This window comes from Notechis scutatus, chromosome 1, assembly GCF_049901735.1.
Source record: "Notechis scutatus isolate UNSWTSFEM ecotype Mainland chromosome 1, rNotScu1.2, whole genome shotgun sequence".
Taxonomy (NCBI): domain Eukaryota; kingdom Metazoa; phylum Chordata; class Lepidosauria; order Squamata; family Elapidae; genus Notechis; species Notechis scutatus.
This window is the reverse complement of record NC_142009.1, coordinates 287,596,968-287,617,296: the sequence shown is the minus strand read 5'-3', so window position 1 is coordinate 287,617,296 and position 20,329 is coordinate 287,596,968. Positions and strand designations below refer to the sequence as shown.

Below are 20,329 nucleotides of genomic sequence, written 5' to 3'. Positions count from 1 at the left end.
GTGGTTTCTTCCCCAAACCCCAAAAACTTTAACCTTAGACTGTCTACTATTGACCTCACCCCTTTCCTAAGAGGTCTGTAGGGGGTGTGAATAAGCGCACCAACGTGCCTACCATCCCTGTCCTATTGTTTCTTTTATTTTTCTTATTCTTCTTATATGTATCCATGTATTCATAACTATGTTTTTACTTATACCTATTATTTTGTAAGCAATTGACAAAAATAAATTAATAAATAAAAAAAGAATTTATAGATATGAGTGCCTCCTAGTGAATCACCTTCAACTGGATCTGAAAAGTCTACATGTAAGAAAAAATAGCCCCTCCGTTTAACATTGTTTTAATAATAATTCTGTTAATATTTAATTTTTCTTCCAATGAACAGACTCCTTCATGCTATAAGGCAGGGTTGTCAAACTCGCAGTCCGTGGCCTGGATGTGTCAAGCGCTGGCCATGCCCACACCTGGTTTAGTGAAGAGGAAAAAAGTCCAGATACGTCATGTGACACTGCAGTGACGCTGCGAGTTTGACACCCATGCTATAAGGTAATACTCATTTAATGACTACGATTGGAACAGGCAACCCAGTCATTAAACAAAGCAGTGACTTAGTGAAAAATCACATAACTATGACTGCATATAATTTCATTTCAGTTTTTCTTTTTAACAGCATCAGAACAATGTGACCCCAAATAGCTGATAAGCTCAAATGGCAGGGAAGGTTTCCAGAACTTAACCCACCAAGAAGCTGTGTAAAAGGGAAAATTGTATAGCCTCCTTCCCCCCCTACTTTTTTTGGAATGCTCAACCTGCTACTGGGATAATTAGAAAGCAGAAAATTAATGTTTGTAACATAATGTTTGTAATGTAAGAGAGTAAGCAGATATACAATGAGGAATATACATTGAAAAGAACGTGCTAGTACTGGCTGTTTGCATAGCACAGTAGTTCTTTTCAATCCAGAACTACTGAAGAGACAAAGAAAAGTGAAAGGTGTGAAACTAATCAAAGTCTTGTCAGTTACAGGCAGTATCTGCCAGCAGGTTAATTAAAGTCATTGAGCTGAGCTTGTTATAGTGCAGTTAGCACTTTTTAAGGATGCACTGCAGTGTGGAGAATAGCAGTTCAGGAAGAGAGAGCTTGCTTAGGAAATCTCTTTGCTCTATGAAGGAAGAAAACAACAACCAAAAAGCATCAGGTAAAAGTTAATGTGTACTAACTGTAATGGTGAACTGCAACTGTCTTAAATGCAAGTACTAGTTGCAAAGTAACTTATTCATCACTGCAAGTGGTCACTGTCGAAGGCAGTCACTAAATGAGGACTATGTGTACAACTTTTCATTTGCGAGCCATGTATTTTCCCCAGTATATAGGATATATTTGACCAAATGACTCTTCTCTGCTTTGAAAGATAATGAAATCTATAGCTGACAAATAAAATGCCTCATGTCAGTTCAGTTTGTAACTATCTGAATGGTTACATTCATGGCCATTTGGCTTCGCTTGCATTTGATGAAACAGCTTTTGCTCCTACAAATGTCAGCCCTTCTCAGCGTGGCACCAATCCAAAGAGATTTCGACTACAACTTCCACTAATGCCAGGAAGTAGGTGCCTAGGAATTCTGGGAACTGCAGTTCCAACTCGTCTGAAGGTCAGTGGGACGGCTTAAGCTATAGTACATTTCTTAATCTTTTCAAGGAATCAAGGGACATTGTTTCTTTTCAGATAACAGACCTGTTAGTGGTACCATTTGGGAAGTTCTTATGTACATAAGCCTCAACCAATAATTAGCCCCATAAATATTCTCATAAAGCAAAATGGAGGGGGGGGGGGAGGAGAAAGCCAAGAAAAAAACCAAACAAAAGAGCAATCAACAACATCCTTTATTATAATGGAACTGGCTACTCTGCTCTTGACCTATTAAAACTTTGTTTGCTATTATGCTGGCGGGCAAGCTAGTCATGCAGAACAGTGTGGAGGAAATGAGCCAGTGTGTTCCCCTGGTGATATAAATGCTTTATCAAGCTGATCCCTGCCTTGTTATGTAAACTATACCAGGTACTGTTCATTTTAAACACAGAGATAAACAGATCTAATATGCTTCAGGGCATCATGCTTTATGCATGAACTGCTTTTTATTTTTATATTAAAGGTTTTCTTGACAGAACCCTTTGCAATGGAGTAAAGCAATATTCTAACATCTTAACTACAACCACAGTAGCACCTGTAAATTCAAAGCAGTGAGAAAGATATTCCCAATTCAATTAGACCAATGCAAACCTTTTTAATTAATTCGTAATAAACAATTAATTTTAGTGAATGTGTCTTGTAATAAAAATGTCTCTCTCAAAAGATAAATGACAAAAAAAATCCTCAGAGACAAGTGTTATAAAAGTATAGCTCATACTATCTGTTTACAATATTTAGCTATCTTTCTTTTGCCTACCATTTATTTTTAATTTCAATTTCTGCTTAGATTGATTCGAGATGTAATATTTTTAAACTTTTCATGCATTTTGTAATACAGTTTATATCGACTAATAGAGGTAAAATTAACAGTAACTCCATACAATATTCCTGTTGCAAAAAATGTGTGGGGGAATTCTTTCTGCCACTTATATGAATTTGAGTAAGTGAATTTAGAGATCCAGTTTGGTTTTAATTATTAAGGCACCAGCCCAGAAACTGGGAGACTGGGAATTCTAGTCTTGCCTTAGACCCAAAGCAGCTGGGTCACCTTGGGCTAGTCACTCCCTCTCAGCCTCAGTAAGAAGGCAATGAAAAATCACTTCTGAAAAACCTCTCCAAGAAAACTGCAAGGACTAGTCAACGATTACTTGAAGGCTCACATACAAACACACACAAAGCCCATTAAATTGACAGAAGATTTAAGTCAAGTATGGTTTCCCTCCCCCAGAAAATTATTAGTAATTTTGGCAATAAAGGACTTGGGCATGGTCCAAAACAGATTGCTAGACTACATGGACATTGGGGCGGTCAACTTTTTAAACAACATAATTAAAACTCATCTTTGTGATGTTCTTCCTAACAATGGAATTTGTAATTAATACCACTTAAAATTCCATAGCAAGTGTAAGTGTGTGCGTATGTATGCATATTCATATTAAATATACACTAAACCAGCTGAAAAAGTAACCCCCACATTTATCAGTATCATACATAGAGAGTACAAAATTGTGGCATTCATGTGATGACACCATGATATATGTGTTACGATTCTGGTATAATCACAGTTTGCTGTAGATGCTGTTCAAACAAAATAATAAAACCTGTTTAGGGTTCTCCTAAAAAACAATAGAGGTTATTTTATGAATCACCTTGAGAATAGAGTTCCAGGCTCTCAATGAAGAACCTGGTTTGATTGCAAAGCTTGAATGAGATTATATGGGAACTCTGAAAAGCTGTATTTTATACTACACTTCTTCAGGATATACATCTTGCTTTCAAATCAAATCTCTGTTACAGCAGTGAGAAGTCCAAAACATAAACACAACAATCAAATAAAACATTGGCATAAAAACATGATGGAAGATCCAGATAAAGCTCAGGGCCTCAATAACTTGTCACTAACCCGATTCCTGAAGAGTCATTTGGTGGACTGGACAAGCCACAGCACAAAATTTGGCCACACTAAGTGTAACAGCTGTATCTGTATCTGCAAATAAAAAGGAAGTATAAAATATATCAGATCTACCTGTTCTATTAGTAAAAAAAAAGTGGCATGAAAACCATGATAAAATAAACACTAAACAGAAGAAGAATTATGGTGTCAACCTCCCATGAGTTCTTTGAAAACTATGATAAGCTGAACTCCCAGAAGTTGTCTTCCAATGTTTTACAATGATTTTCTGTCTCACCCTTCATTTCTAAGTTTATGGGGAAGCTGGAATGGACCAAGCCAATAAGTGTTATCACCTTTTCTTGGAGAAGAAGAGATAATAGATGATTTTTTTTTGGTTTACTATTATTCATGTGAGACTTGTGGAATACCCTTGCTAAATAATCAAAGAGAAAGGAGGCAGATTAACAGGATAACAGAGTTGGAAGGGACCTTGGAGGTCTTCTAGTCCAAGCTCCTGCTCATTCCAGACAAGTAGCTTTCCAGTCTCTTCTTAAAACCCTCCAATGATGGAGCATTCACAACTTCTGAAGGCAAGCTGTTCTACTGGTTAATTGTTCTCGCTGTTAGGAAACTTCTCCTTAGTTTGGGTTGTTTCTCTCCTTGATTAGTGTCCACCAATTGTTTCTTGTCTTGCCTTTTGGTGCTTTGGAAAATAGGTTGACTCCATCTTCTTTGTGGCAACCGCTTAGATACTGGAACACTGTTATCATTCACCCCTGATCCTTCTTTTCACTAGACTAGACATACCTAATTCCTGCAACCAGTCTTTATATTATTTAACCTCCAGCCGCCTAATCATGTTTGTTGCTCTTTTCTATACTCTTTCCAGAGTCTCTATATCTTTTTTGATACTATGGAGTGCAAAGCTGGATGCAGGAGTCTAAATATAGTCTTACTAAGGCTTTAAAAAGTGTTATTAATACTTCATGTAATCTTGATTAAATCCTTCTGCTAATGCAAGCTTCCATTGCATTAGTTTTTTTTGGCTGCTGCCCCACACTACTGGATCATATTTGATTGTCCACTAGGACTCCAAGATCCTTCTTACGTTTTTGCTATTAAGCCAGGTTTCACCTAATCTCTATCTGTACATTTGTTTTTTTCTTACCTAAGTATAAAACCTTATTTTTCTACACACTGATTTTCATTTTTTTTGATTGGGCTCAGTGTTCAAGTCTTTCGAGATTCATCTGGATCTTGAGCCTAAGAGGCAAAGAGTTACACAAGAGAGGAAGATAACCATGCACAGGTGAAGCCAGGATTTGTAACTGCTGTTTACAGCTCTGTATGATATGCCAGCTCAACTAATTACAACTCCTTTGTAGTATTTATTTAAAAACAACAGTAGTATCTCTGTTATCACAGTTTGTGCTGTGCCACCAACAGACTGCAATGAAATAGGAATTCTTAGGTGTCTGTAAAGGCATGCCATAATATAACATCTATAGTTCTCTGCATATCACTTTTAAAAAGAGAGACTTTATATATGTCTTTCCCAATACTGCTGAGCGCTAGGATTTCAATAGCTCCTAAACCTAAGACCCTGTATATAGGCACTACTAATTTGAACCTAGTAGTAACCTAATAGTAGTAAAATGGTAGCTTCAAATAGAACAAAATTGATTGGCTACTGCCTTTAGTGGCCAAGAAAAGTAAAAAATGAAACAAAACCTACCACATAGGAAGTTTATATGTAAAAATAGAAGAATCTCTCTCCCTCCCCCCCAGTGGCAGTAGAAATCATATACACTGTGGGCATGATATCACATCTGTATCATTTTGTCTGAGAACTTAGGTCAGAAAGGTGAGCTGTATATAACATTCTAAAAAAGATAGATCCTGATTATAACCTGAATTATAACTTCTTAATTTGGCAAGTGAAGATCCATTATAGTAGGACTCTAGGGCAAGAATGTGTTAAGAAAATTATTCTTTCTGTCTGCTCATTTAAAGTAATCCCTTTGGGTGATTAAATGAAATATTACTTGTTTAATAACTGTCAGAACATTATTTTTAAGCAGAAATATTTTGCATATTTTCTCTTCCTAATTTTAACTCACTCATGTCATGGGAAAAGAACAGACATCACACAAAGGAAGTAGAGTTTAGCACCTGAATACTGTTTGTCCTGTCATCATGGCATCTATAATTTAGTGTGAAGCAGTGAGGTAGACAGAGCATTATCATCAGAAATCACCCTGAACAGGGATATAAACCACACTCGCAACAACACTTGTCAGAAAGGTGACTGCAGTCAAAACTAATATCCAAGAGTTTCAAGATAAATGCTGACAATGCAACCATCCTACAAGACTACTATTGCTCCAAGAAATAAAAATAAAATGGGAAAAAACCCTCAGACCAAAGTAGTTCCACTGAAGGGAACACTTTAATTTTTATTGGGGCATGATAAATTCTCTATGAATTAATACAAGTAAAAATTTGATATAACTGAATAAGATTATTTTATGTTGCTACAGTGGAATAAATAGTTTTCCCCCTTCCATTATTCTAAATTAATCCAATTTCCTGCATTCTATCTTTTTTCCCCCTCTGGTATCCTGGACTGTATGTATGAAATTCCCAAACCATATAATTAGCTGCAGATTTTATAGATTCAAACCTTTTGCACAATCTATATGCTATTATTCCTCAGCCAGTATTTCTATTTTTGTATACTTCACCATGAGTTTCCTGGAAATTTAATATCAGTGTACTTCCTGCCACATAAACTATGAACCCCAGGGAAACAAACACAAAATCTTGAATTATAGCCATTATGATTTACTTGGTTGTGTGTAGTTTGTTCAATTTGCTCATTTCAATTTACATGGCCAATATTTTAATATAAACAAAACAATAAGAAGATATGCCAATTGTACAATATACCCGTTCTTCTACATTTTACTTTAGAGGAAACTATTTTTTCTTTAAGATGTGAGTAGAGAAGATATTGGTTTTATGTTTGTCCTTTATAAAAAAAACTTTTCTTACTAATTTTTTTGTCCCAAAACTGAATTCTATGAATAGTATTAATAGTAAATAGTATAATTTGCAAGTAAATGCAGTTTTTTTCAACAACAACCAGCATGCTTATTTGTAGGAAGATAACATGTCCATTAACCTCCTCAAAAGGAAAAAATATATAAGAAATGATTATTTTCCTTAATTTCTCAGGCTGCAGTCTTACTCATACCTGTTTAAGAATAAATTCAATTAAATTGACTTAGGTTTACTTCTGAATAGGACATTAACATTAATGACAAAGTACAATTTAATATAATAAAATATTACTGCTGTACAAATGAAATTATAATAGATCGATGTCAAACAATTAGAGCAAGTGCCTCAAAGTAGATCCACTGAAAGATCTCCAATTTAAAGCAGGAACCTCTTTGTTCATTGTTTATTGAAACTATGTTTTTCACCACAAGTGCTCATTCATTCCAATACATCACAATGAACAAAATTGATCTAGATTCCAGGGCAGACACATTCTTACATGGCAATTTCAATCTAAATGAATAGTGCAGAGAAAAGACACGAACTACATGCAATTATATAATGTAATAAAAATAGGTAGAGAAGCTATAAAAGATGTTAAGTCCCCATATATTATATTGCAGGCAGTTGGAAGACAATAGCATTATTTTTGCAGCTGCGGGGCCACCAAGACAATAGACCATGTGAAGTATCATTTGCTTCACAACAAGATCCAAATCCAAGTACAGAAGGAGGAGGAGGAGGAGGAGGAGGAGGAGGAGGAGGAGGAGGAGGAGGAGGAGGAGTAGGAGGAGGAGGAGGAAGAAGAAGAAGAAGAAGAAGAAGAAGAAGAAGAAGAGGAAGAAGAGGAAGAGGAAGAAGAAGAGGAAGAGGAAGAAGAGGAGGAGGAGGAGGAGGAGGAGGAGGAGGAGGAGGAGGAGGAGGAGGAGGAGGAGGAGGAGAACAGCCATACAAGGACTGCCAACTTCCTGTAATTTTTATGTGAAAGAAATAGAAAGAAAAACCTTCCTTTACATGGAGAATAATCACGTTAGCTGCGTTTAATTAGTTTAATTCAATTTTGATTAAATGTATACTCACTTTCAAATTAAATTACATAAAAATTAACTTTAAATAAATAATTTTGTCCTTGCTTAGACAACATTTATCTTGGATTTGGCCACTTTTAGGACCTTGGCATGCCACTCACAGAGCAAGTAGACCTAACCATGAAAAAGGCTATGCAGCCATAGATTATATTTAATTAAATTATTTTTCAAATTTTCTCAGTTTTGGTATATGTGCATCCTGTGTAGATTGCACATAAAATGAGAATGCTCCTCTCTCTCTGTCTCCCTCCCTCCCTCTCCTTCTCCCTTCCATTATCTAAACACTGCCATAGATCGGAAGTGCACAATCTTTTACAGACCAACTGCCACAATAGGCTATAGTGCTCTACTTAGTGCAAATTTTGGACAAATTACATGCAAGCCCTTGGCAGCTGCAAATTGTACATCTGTCAAAGATATACGTATCTATTGTTTCTAAAATTGCTAATGTAAAATAAGACATTCTGGAATTCCTTCCTAGGGTACATAGTAGATTTTTTTTCTTTCACTGTTCTCAAGAAAGAAATATTAAATAAAGCAAATGAAGATTCATTTGATGGAAAGAAGGCTCGTTTCATCAAAATAATGCTAAATTATCAAGAACTGGCTGCTTTTGCTGAAGAAAAAGATATATGAGAAACAACTGCATATTATCAGTGAAGGGTTTTAAAAATCTGGAGAGTTTAATTTTTGTGACCTTCCATGAGTTCATATCTTGATATGCTCAATATTCACACTATTGTCATGAGAAGCAATCACTTTGTTATCAGAGATCTTTCTAAGTTAAAGGAAGAATTAACCCAAGTAATATAATGAATGCAAAATGTGTTTTGATTTGAATATTTAACATGCAGACACACCGTGTAGCAATAATCTTCAAAAACTTCTCTGCTTTTAAGAATTGAGTAGTAGAGAAATCCTAAATAATACATCTGGAATTAAAATTACTGTAACATTCTTCCATTTGCATTATTGGCTGAAACCATAATTAATAGTTAATCATCTATTAATATGTTTCCTATTAGTAGTTATGCAAATGGAAGTATTCATGACCTGTTTGAGAGTTCTCTGATGCGTCCAGTAGGCCACTGTTAGAATATAATGTTGAGCTAACTATCCCAATAACTTTATTATTTTTTATTCAAATTCCACTTCTTATACCCATGGCCATCCCAGGGAAACCTCAACAGTGCATAGTGATAAGTACTTCTCAAGACACGTTGTTCAAGAATTTGCTGAACTTAAAGGGGATGTGAAAACTACTCTGGGAAAGGAAATACAACTCTTTATCTATGAAGCTTTATATCCCAGCATATACTTCAGGTCATAAAATTTAATGCACTGGAATGTCTATAGTTAGTTGTGCTGAAACTTCTATTATCCAAGTTTTAAAACCTTCACTTGCAGATGTTGTCTTTCTTGAGAAAGTAGTGTTCTCAGTCTGTGGAAGAGAATATTTTGAGTGGAGTATTCAGACAATGGCTAATGATTATTTGAATACTGTAGTTGATACAGAAGTACCCATAGGAACAAAAAAGACACTATGAAAAGGATAGGATAATAAACATGAATTTAAATGTGCCATTGGGGCAATGGTTTGCTAGGTTTATACAAGCTTTATATAGAAGAAATAACTAAGTGATTATTATATTAACTTAGAATTTAGGAGCTCCAAAAGGGCATCTGTGTTCATAGTTCGTTTAATAGAATAATAGCTATACACAAATTCAAGGGCAGCAGTGCACTCCCCAATTTCTGTTTCAAGCACTTTATTGGTGCAGCATAGGCCAATTTTTACATTACACCCATTTGTGATTAGTATTATAATATGAAAACAGTGAGAGGCACATCTTATCCATTTGTACATCTGCAAAGCAGAATTGTGTTTGGAAAAGCAAGAATATGTTGCAGTGGAGACACGGTTCACGTGGATGAAATATTTCACAGAGACATTTCATAATTCCATGCGAGTATTTCTTGCAATAGTTAAAGCAGAGATGGTAACAGTCTCTCATGGAACAGGCTTCCTTGTTTCATCTCAGCTTAGCTGAAAACTTGAGTTGAGAGAGAAACCATTTCTTCCAGCCACATTATTGATAGTTATTCTGGTGATAATGTAACACATTCTGGGCTGGCTTGGTTTTGAATGGGCAATTAAAACCCATTATAAACAAACACAGAGACATATAATGTATCAACACAGCTGCCTGCATTTTTGCACCAGCTCTGGGGATGTGAACAGGAAATTATCATGATGAATGCCTAGATTTCAAAATCTGCCATTATGTCAGTGATTTAAGATGGCCTTTGAAATAGCTGAACAGTGGAAATCTCTTCCTCTCTCTCTTGCCTGTATTGTAGACAAAACTAAAAATAGCTGAACGTTATGTTAACTAACTGTGGAAGTCTTTTTCAAAACTTTTTACAACCCATGGTAATATATTGAATTACATATAAAGTCTGATAAAGAAAAGTCAAACTGGATGGGTGAAGGATAGGAAAGTTGTAAGCTAAACTGAAATGCTTTGATTCACTATTATGTTAAACAAAGGAATAATACAATTTTTAATTATGAGTGTAGAATTATATGAATGGAATAAAATGATTTCATGAGGCATCATAGTGTTTCTTTTTCTCTTCTCAGTGAGTCTTGACTTTTTCAAAATCTGAGAATTACATTTGAGGTCCAAGTTCTTTATATAGTTTTATGCTATATAAACCATATATATATATATAAACCATATATATATTATATATTATATTATATATATATATATATATATATATATATATATATATATATATATATACACACACACACACACACACACACACACACACACACACACACACACACACCATATATATATATATATATGGTATATATGGTATTCAGCTTTGTTCAGGTATTTTCCCACGTCATTAAAAACTTAAGAAAACAAATTATATATATATATATATATATTCTTAAGTTTTCGCAGTACTACAGAATGGTATTCAGCTTTGTTCGGCTATTTTCCCACGTCATTATAGTTGTGCTTTTAAAGTTGTAGCAACGTTTTGGCAGAATCTCATCTGCCATCATCAGGCTTCTGCCAAACGTTGCTACAACTTTAAAAGCACAACTATAATGACGTGGGAAAATACCGAACAAAGCTGAATACCATTCATATATATATATACAAACAAACAAACATATATATATATATATATATATATATATATACATACATACAAATATATATATATACAAACAAACAAACATATATATATATATATATATATATATATATATATATATATATATATATATATATGTTTTCTTAAGTTTTCGTAGGTACTTACATGTATGGTGTTCGGCTTGGTTCGGGTATTTTCCCACGTCATTGTGGGAAACACTAATTACCAGAACCAAACGCCTGGCAGACAAGACACACATTAAGACTGAACTATGCACCCTGACTAAAGTACTGACAGCCAACGGCTTCCACAAAAGCAAAATCACCAGCTTGATCCACAAAAACACACTGAAACATAATAGAGACCCAGAAGATGAACAGACCTATGGAACAGCTGTCCTGCCCTACATAAGAGGTACTACAGACAAAATTAGTAAGGTACTACACAGACATCACATCAGGACTGCCTTCAAAACAGACAGAAAAATAGCAGCCATCCTTAGCAACCCCAAAGATAAAATTGACCTGGAAAACCAAGGCATATACGAAGTCCCCTGTGCATCATGCCCGGCCACATACATTGGACAGACCAATAGAAGAATAAGCACCCGCCTGGATGAACACAAAAATGCAGTCAAAAAGCTGGAACACACTTCCTCACTAGTCCAACACATGGAAGCCACAGGTCATAGCATCAACTTCAATGGCACCAAAACCCTGGCCACTATAGAAAACCCTAATCACAGAATCATCAGAGAAGCCATAGAGATTGAAAAAAAGACCAGAAAGCATGAACAGAAGAGATGATTCCACCAGGCTGTCAATCATTTGGAAGCCTGCACTCACAAACAAAAAAATCTCCACACCACAAGCCAGGCAAACACCTGGGCACAAACAGATCCCCCTGATACCTCCAGCTCAAACACACCCCAACCAGGCACCCAGATGAAACCCAGCTTCCTAACTAATGATAGCCGTCCATTTACCCGAAGCCAAGCTGCACTAAAGGCCTCCATTAAAGCAACACAATGCTGCCAGCCAATCAAGATACAAAAAGAGCCAAAAAACAGACAGAAGATATTAGAGACACCAATCAAGCAGAACACAGCAAACTCCGAGACCAATAAACACAGACCAAGACTCCCAACCAATCAGGATGAAGAAAAAAACATTCTGGCACAGCAATAGGCTGCCCCAAATTCAAATCTGAAACTACTGTAAAAGTCTGACTCACAGACGGACACAATACAGAAGCCTGATGATGGCAGATGAGATTCTGCTGAAACGTTGCTACAACTTTAAAAGAACTACAATGACGTGGGAAAATACCCAACCAAGCGAACACCATATATATATATATATATATATATATATATATATATATATATATATATATATATATATATATATATATATATATATATATATATATAATTATAATTTAATTATAATTATTTGATGTTAATTTACAGTATATGTTACCAATCTCACTATTCAAAGTCTACAGTTTGTGTGGAAGTAAGTTTTCAAATAAATTGAACCTAGATATTATGATGACATGTGCAGGATCACTGTTGCAGGTAGATGCAACCCAGGTTTTCGGGGAATTTGTCTGCCTCTTTTACTAACTAACATTGCAAATGTTAGCATATAAGAAATTATTGTTCCTATTTTTTGAAAGGAAGTTAGGCATTTGAAAAAATTAAATCCAATCTACTTGAATTCCAGAAGTACCCTTTATGTATCTTGAACTGTGTGTGGTTTTGTGCCAATTCAGTACTCATACTCATTCATCAAATCTGTCTTTAAAAGTACTACAATTTCAGCTTTTACAATTTGAGTTGTTATGAAAGTAGCCCACTTAAATTTCTAATAGACTGACAAATTCTATGGGGTTCTTCATTTGCTCATAAATTTCTTTTGCGTTTATTCTGTCCATACTATAATATATTTTTCATTGCCTCTTAGTTTTTACTGTTTATATTTTAGACTACAGGCATGGATTATACAAATATTGTTTTAAAAAAGAAATCTATAACTTATTCTCTTCCTCCTGCATTGTCTAACATTTCCTCATTCTTAAGCTCCAATATTGCTGAAGTTAAGGACGGGAAGAGAAAACCCCGTGACAGAAATTTTTACTTTGCTTCCATGAATAATAAAGCTATGTTCCTTATCATTAATTGAAGATATTTTTTAAAATTCTGGAACAAAAGGCTACATATCCTCACCCCCTCATACTGCATATAGACAGTCTTTGACTTAACAACCACAATTGGGCCTGGAATCTAAGTGTTGAACAAAGCTGTCATTAAGTCAGATGCCCATATGACCATTTTGCTCAACTACCACAATCCCAGCTCTCCCAATTGCAATAGTTAAGCTATCATGTGGGAAGGTCTAGTGTCCATAGGCGCATGGAAACCTGCCAGAGGCTGAGAGGCCTGGTCTCTCTCTCTGTCCCACCAAGATTGGGTCTTCTTATTTTTGTCTTTTTTTTTGCAGCTGCTGAAAGAGCCTTTCTAGCCTTCACAACAATCTAGCTTTCTGGCCAGAAAAAAAGCCTTTCTACCCTGCAGAACAATTGCTCGCTAGTGAGCCTTCTAGCTAGTAAATTAGGATGTGGTGGTGCAGGGAGGAAGCCCAGGCCTCCTGGACATGGTGGGGTAAAGAGAGAGGGGACTCAGACTGCCCAGTCAGGAGGGGGAGAAATAGTCAAGGAGCATGCTAAGGCCTTCAGGGCTGCAGCAGCTTTGTGGACATTGGTGGGCCAGGAGGGGAGCTGAAATGGGGGAGACATTCACTGCCAAGCACCAAAATTTTCTGTCATGTGACTACAGGTGGAGTGCAACAGTCATAATTTCAGGCAGGGATCGTAATTGCTTTTGTTCAGTGTCTTGGTAATTTTAAATGGTCATTGAATGAATAGAATAGAATAGAATAGAATAGAATAGAATAGAATAGAATAGAATACTTTATTGGCCAAGTGTGATTGGACACACAAGGAATTTGTCTTGGTGTAAATACTCTCAGTATACATAAAGAAAAGGTACATTCGTTAAGAATCAAGAATCATAACATACAACACTTAATGATAGTCATAGGGTACAATCAAGAATCAAATCATACTAGGAAACAGTCAAGTGGGAGGGGAGGGGTGATAAGGAGTGGTGAGAAGATTAACAGTAATAGTAGTGTACACTTTGTAAATAGTTGAACAGTGTTGAGGGAATTATTTGTTTAGCAGAGTGATGGCTTTCGGGAAAAAACTGTTCTTGTGTATCTAGACTGTTCTTGAATGAACAGTCCTAAGTCGAGGACTACTTTAAGGCATATATTAAAATCATCAAATGCTTTCCTGCTCTTAATGGATGCTTACAAAAGATATGGGTTTTCAGAATTTTTCTTTAGAAATATATACAGACACAATCAGAAAGGCTGATGTCAAAATGAGTACACAGATGAGCTGAATGATTCTGATTGTCTTTGTAATATAGCATATGGCAGTTAACTGCATATGATTCATGTAAAAATAGTTGTGAGTTGTGTATTTCATTTGACCACTTTATTTTATTTTTTATTTTCAAAATAAAAATGCAGAAATAGACAACAAATTATAGTATGTATGTGTGTGTGACAAGTCATTGTAATTTAATTTTAACAGAATCACTAATTTGGTTTAAAGTTTAGAAGCTGATAAACATAGATTTGTAGTATTACAAGTATTGAACAATTGGACAGCTAGCAACTCATGAAATTAAAATTTTATAACCGAAAGTCGAAGACTGTGTTGCCTGGTCTAAATATTTTATAACTGACATTTTCAAAGTCTACAATATAAAGCCAGATTTTGATTTTCCAATGCAATATTCTGTATATGTGCAGCTCTCCTTCTGTTTTTATATGTGAATGTAGGTGCAATCCAGATATTTGTTATTATGAAATGAAAATAATTAATAGTCAAATACTTAACTCTTTTTTTTAACAGTCCAACATTTTTAAAATGTTCTATGCATGCAACTAACCTAGAAGAATAGTCACGCTCAAAGCTACTTGCTCTATTGCTAGGAGATCAAAACCAAAACCAAATGTCATTGGTGAACTGTCATGGGCTTTCTGAACTCTTGCAGAAAGTTCAAATGAGCATAACAGACAAATAGCACCAAAAGATAGTTGTGGGATCCATGAAAACTCCCTAGCTTAATTGTTCAAACATATTAACTGAGGAACTGATGAGTGAGTGATCTTTTCTCCACACACTGTTTCCCTATGACTAGGCTCATAGATTATTAATAGGACTGTCAACTGATTAATAATATGAATTTTTCTTGATTAATTGATTAATTCATCAATTGAATGTGTGTATGAGCATAAATAATAAGTGGATCTAATATCATGCTGTCAGACGTTTATTAGTGCAAAGGGACTTTAGTTCTTTTCTCTGCCTGTGGACTCTCCACTTACATCCTCAAATCTTTTACCGAAGACTGAGGCAACCTTTGTAACAGTTTTGGAATTTGTGGAGAATTGCAGAATTAAGGGGAATTATTTAGTCAGTAAGGAACAAGGCTTAATCTAAAGTCAGAATGCCACTGGAGTCCACCCAGTAATGTATTTTGACTTCTGTATTTAGACAAATAAAAATTTATAGATCTAACCTTACAAAAAACAAAACTACACAACACCTTAGTAAAGGTTGTGAGAAAGAAATATTAATTATTTGTTATGTGTATATGTGATTTTATTTGTAATCAGTATTTAAAACTATAAAATTCAGTGAGGCTTACTCCCAGCTGATAGAAAATTGCAGCTTTAAAGCATTGGGGTTTTTTTCTGGTTCTGAAAAAAACAGGAAGCAAATCAAAATATTTTTAATTCAACAATTAATTGATTAATTTAAATCTATCAGTGTAGCCAATTATTGTTTTAAACCCTGTATTCCTAATCACTAGAAATATCTCTTTGTTGCAAACAAAGCTATGCTGATTTGCATCCATGCAGGAGGTGGCAGTGTGCAGAAAATCAGCAGTAGCGCTATATGCAAAGCATGTTGACTTTGTCCTCATTTGATTAAATTAAACATTAAAGTTCTAAAGAAATACTAATGTAATGAAAAATCAGCTTACACAGAAACCAATAATAGCGTAAGGATATCAGTAGCTCAAAACCAAGAGCAGAAACTTTGGTACACTGAAAAAAATAATATATTTGAAAACAATAATTCAAACTGTATTGCCATCCTGGTAACATCCACCTCACTCTGGAACATCTTGTCCATCCCCTTCATGGGAATCATCTCCATCCTTTAGATGGGGCTCTGAAAACTGGTTCTCTGGGGCCCTTGGTGCTTTAACTTGAATTAGGAAGACAGTAGGCATGTAATTTTAACTGTTGCTTCAATTGATTATTATTATTATACAACTACTTTTATAGTTGTAATCCATCCTGAATCTTGAAAGTAGACGAAATACAAGTAACAAAATAGGGTTGTATTTTAATAGAGAGATGAACTAACTCTAATAATTCAACACTGCTCTTTAAACGGTGAAAACCCCCCAAAAAGGCATTAAGCTCAGTGTAATACCATCAAAGTTTTGGCAAGGTTAAAAGTATTATTTTACACTGTGAATGCACATCTATGTTTATAGACTACCAAGAATCTAACTTTCCCTACTAGAGTTTAATTGTGATTGACAAGCTCACTAACTTCCTCCTCAAGGAGATACTTAGAACCATTATCAAATATATGACAGCATATATTGTTCTCACAAATGGCAACAATATCACATATCATTTTATAGATAATGTTTCAATATCTTTCATTGAATAAAAGTTTTTTTTAATCAAGTTGCATTGGTAGCACTAAACTACACAAGGGGTTTGGAGGTTGCAGATGGCTGCATTACTCTAAATGTTCAAGCTTGACTGACCCATTTCATCAGCACTGTCAGAGCCTTGCACTGATACATGTTGACAACATTTAGTCTTAAAAAATTGAAAGAAATGAATTAATATGCAAATTTCATCAGCTTTGTAATAAAAATGTCCTTGGAAAAAAACAGAGAACATGACCCCCAAGGAATAGTGTGAATTATCCCAGCTCAATTCTTTAAGTTAGTCAGAGGTATGTAAGTCCACAAGGAAATCAGCACAGATTTGACTTGGAAATAATTATGATGAAGAACAAAACACAAGCAGGTTGAATAAATGTAACAACCTGGGAAAAGTCTTAGTCCTGTTTGTTATTCACTTTGAATTAATAAGATTAGGTCTGGGGTTTTTTTAAAGAAAAGCCATGCAATTTCCAACATTTAAGTAATGTGAAAACAATTTTGAGGTGGAAAGGTATCAGTTTTTTGTGGAAAATAAAAAGTTTTAAGAAAAATACATTTTAAAATACATTATTACTTATTTTTTTGTTCAAGGTTAGTGGCTGGGCGGCTGCATATTTTGTCCATATAAAAAGCATTCTGGTTCTACAAGAACTGCAAAATATACCTTGGGGTTGAGAAATCGCCACCAATATTTCTGTTCATATTATTTATTCACATATGGGTACTCAACAATACAGAGGCATCACTTCCCAGCACACTCTGAACTATGACAATTTGCCTCTTTTAAATAGTTGAAAACTATAGCTCAGCTATGGTTCAGCATATATGACTGCACTTTTTGCATTTAGTTTTAACACTATTATTTACAACCTGAAGCTAAAATAATTAAGCTAATCTATTAAGAAGGATCAGTGCATATAAGTAATCTTCTACATATGAACACTTCCACATATTCAGCTGATGATTCATGTAGGGAACCCTGCATTTCCAACTACATCAAACCTTGTTGAATTAATTGGATATATTTTGGGTGTACATTAAGATATTCATCCCCTTCCAGTGCTTTCAATTGTTATGACTGCAGCTGGAAGAAAGCCAATCTATTGAGAAAACACTATACATTTACAACAAAGCTTCTTTAATGATTGGAGTATAGAAGCATTCCTGAATACATGTCCACCAAAAATATGAGCTACCTTCAGTGTTTTATTCAAATACTGCAATATAATCAAAATGATTTTAACAGATTTCTAAGTTGGAATAATTGAGGTATTTTGAATAGTGCTATTCAAGTTTAAGGAATATGATCCAGCACGTATTTCTAATTGCTCTTGTCACAGCCATTATTTAATGTGCTGTCTACATAAACTCAAAGCATTAGTCATGTGTAGATTAGGTTTGTATGATATGAATTCTCATTACAATAGCACTTTTTCCCCTCTCTACAATTTCACCCATTTGAAAAAAAGAAAGATAAGACTGGTATAAATTAACTAAATTCCATAAAACATTTTTTTAATGAACAGACTAATTCAGATCAATACACTTTAGAAGTATGCTTTTAAAAAAAATCAAAAACAAACTAGCCACTTCACATGAAAATTGAAAATGACGATTGTAATATCTCGGAGAACTCAGCATAATCTTTTAGCGCTTTTCAAATAAGCCTTCTGATTTTATATATCCCTGGAAGACAGACACACTATAATAGCGATGATTAACTAACCATATTAATCTAGTCTATAAGCTTTTGTGGTTTACTACAAAAGGCTTCTTAAGTTTCTCCTTTCTTTCTTAATCTACAATCAGTAGAACCCAACATTTATGATGCCCTTTGCACTTATATGCATAAAATGAATAACCTTTCAGTTTAATTATGCAATATCCATTCAGTTTGGAAATGATATAAAGTTTCAGGTAGAAAAAGAATAAAGCCTGTTTAAGAATTCAAAATTAATATGTGTCAAACTCATGCTAAATCTTAATCTTCTAGAAACATTTCACTAAAATAGATGTTCTTTTATCACCTGGCACATTAAAACCCACTGGAAAAAAAAGGGAAAAGAAGGAAAAGAAAACATTTGGTTAACATGCTGAAAAAGGGAACACTTTTCCAAGACACTCCAGGCTATTCTTGCAAGGGCTGAACAGTTGTATAATAATGAAAAATGTGTAATACTTGTGGGGCATTGCTTGTGCACAAATACCTCCGCCCATGCATTCATCATTCTGCAGGTATTGTCAGTGAAAGTTTAATTGCATAAACACTCTGTAACTGTCCTGTCATATTTCTTGTCAGTCTGGATTCCCACTCCGGGCTCACTATCTCACAAAACTATAATTGAATTGCTACCAAGTCACAAGAGAGCCCCCCCTCAAATAAAATCTTTATGAATAGAATTTGTTTCCTATCAGCAGATTTGACAAATTGTGGCAGAGGAAAGGCCTGTGTGATAATTTTTGAGTTTATTCTAAATCCAGTTATTTGCTGTTGGCTCTTATCTCTTCCTCAGAACTTTAAAGCCATGAGAAAAAAAAAATCCCAGTGGGTTTACTAATGTATTTTTTCTCTGCTTATATTAGAGGAAACCTAGGAAAAGAAATCATAGCTGTGAGAATGCTCTTAGTCCTTTGTTGAGGGTGGGCATAGTGGGACAGTGGTAGCTTAATAAAAAACAAATGGTTGATTCTACATTATGTGAGATTTTTCTGTAATTCATATGTAATAAAACATTTCTGTATAATGACATGAAGCTTCAGATATACATCAGCTTGTTCTACAAACAAGAGACAATTTTGAGCCATAAAAAAACCATAGAGGATCCTAACATTGTACATTAAAGAAACTGATACACTGTGACATTCTAGAATATTCCATGGTTGTCCAGAACTGAAGAATTGATCATTTTAGCAGGCTCTGATGGATTAGTAAATCCATTACCTAACCAAAGCAGTAAACAACTTTTTTGGAAATCAGAATAGAATTGCCAGTCATTTTGAAAGCTCTTAAATAGATGACTTATACTTAATACAGAATTGGGCGAAAACATTCTACACTGCAACACTTGAGATTCCAGAAAGACTGAACATTATATACAGTATGTGGTTACTACTATAAATAGCAGGCCTGAGTCTCCTGTTTTCTCTTAAAAGTAATATATATAATAAGAATATATAGGATGTGATATCACTGGGCGCTCTGGGTTTCTTGTGTATGTCCCAATCTATTGTTTTGTATTCTGTAAGGAACCAAATGGGAGAAGGACAATATTAGTTAGTCAAATATTTGGGAAGGGAAGGGAAAGAGAATAGGATATTAGCATAACTCTCATTTGCAATCTGAGATTCAATAATTATAATCTAAAATCCAACCATAGCTACCACTTAGTTTTTGATTTTATATAGAAAGACTTTCTTTAGTGATCCAGCAGAGGTCAGACCTATCTGTGCATGCCATCTTTGCTGTTTCTTTGTTGTTGTGGACCAGGGCACTGCTTTCTGTGGATGTGAAATTCCTGAGCAGATGATGAACTCAATAACCAAACAAAATTAAAGCGAAGACACAATATAGGCTTCACTACAC

The 20,329-nt window shown here is 34.8% G+C and overlaps 1 protein-coding gene across 14 annotated transcripts in view; it reads right to left on the bottom strand.

Moving 5' to 3' along the window:
• Positions 1 to 20,329, bottom strand: part of NPAS3 (neuronal PAS domain protein 3) — a 783,057-nt gene that overhangs the window by 71,319 nt on the left and 691,409 nt on the right. For 8 of the 14 annotated variants that reach the window (XM_087951807.1, XM_087951808.1, XM_087951809.1 and 5 more), the window contains one exon: positions 3,592 to 3,675. The exons of the other annotated variants lie outside the window; for them this stretch is intronic. In XM_087951807.1, coding sequence (XP_087807933.1) covers positions 3,592 to 3,675 — 84 coding nt within the window. The remainder of the gene's footprint in view (positions 1 to 3,591; positions 3,676 to 20,329) is intronic. 14 annotated transcript variants of the gene reach the window in all.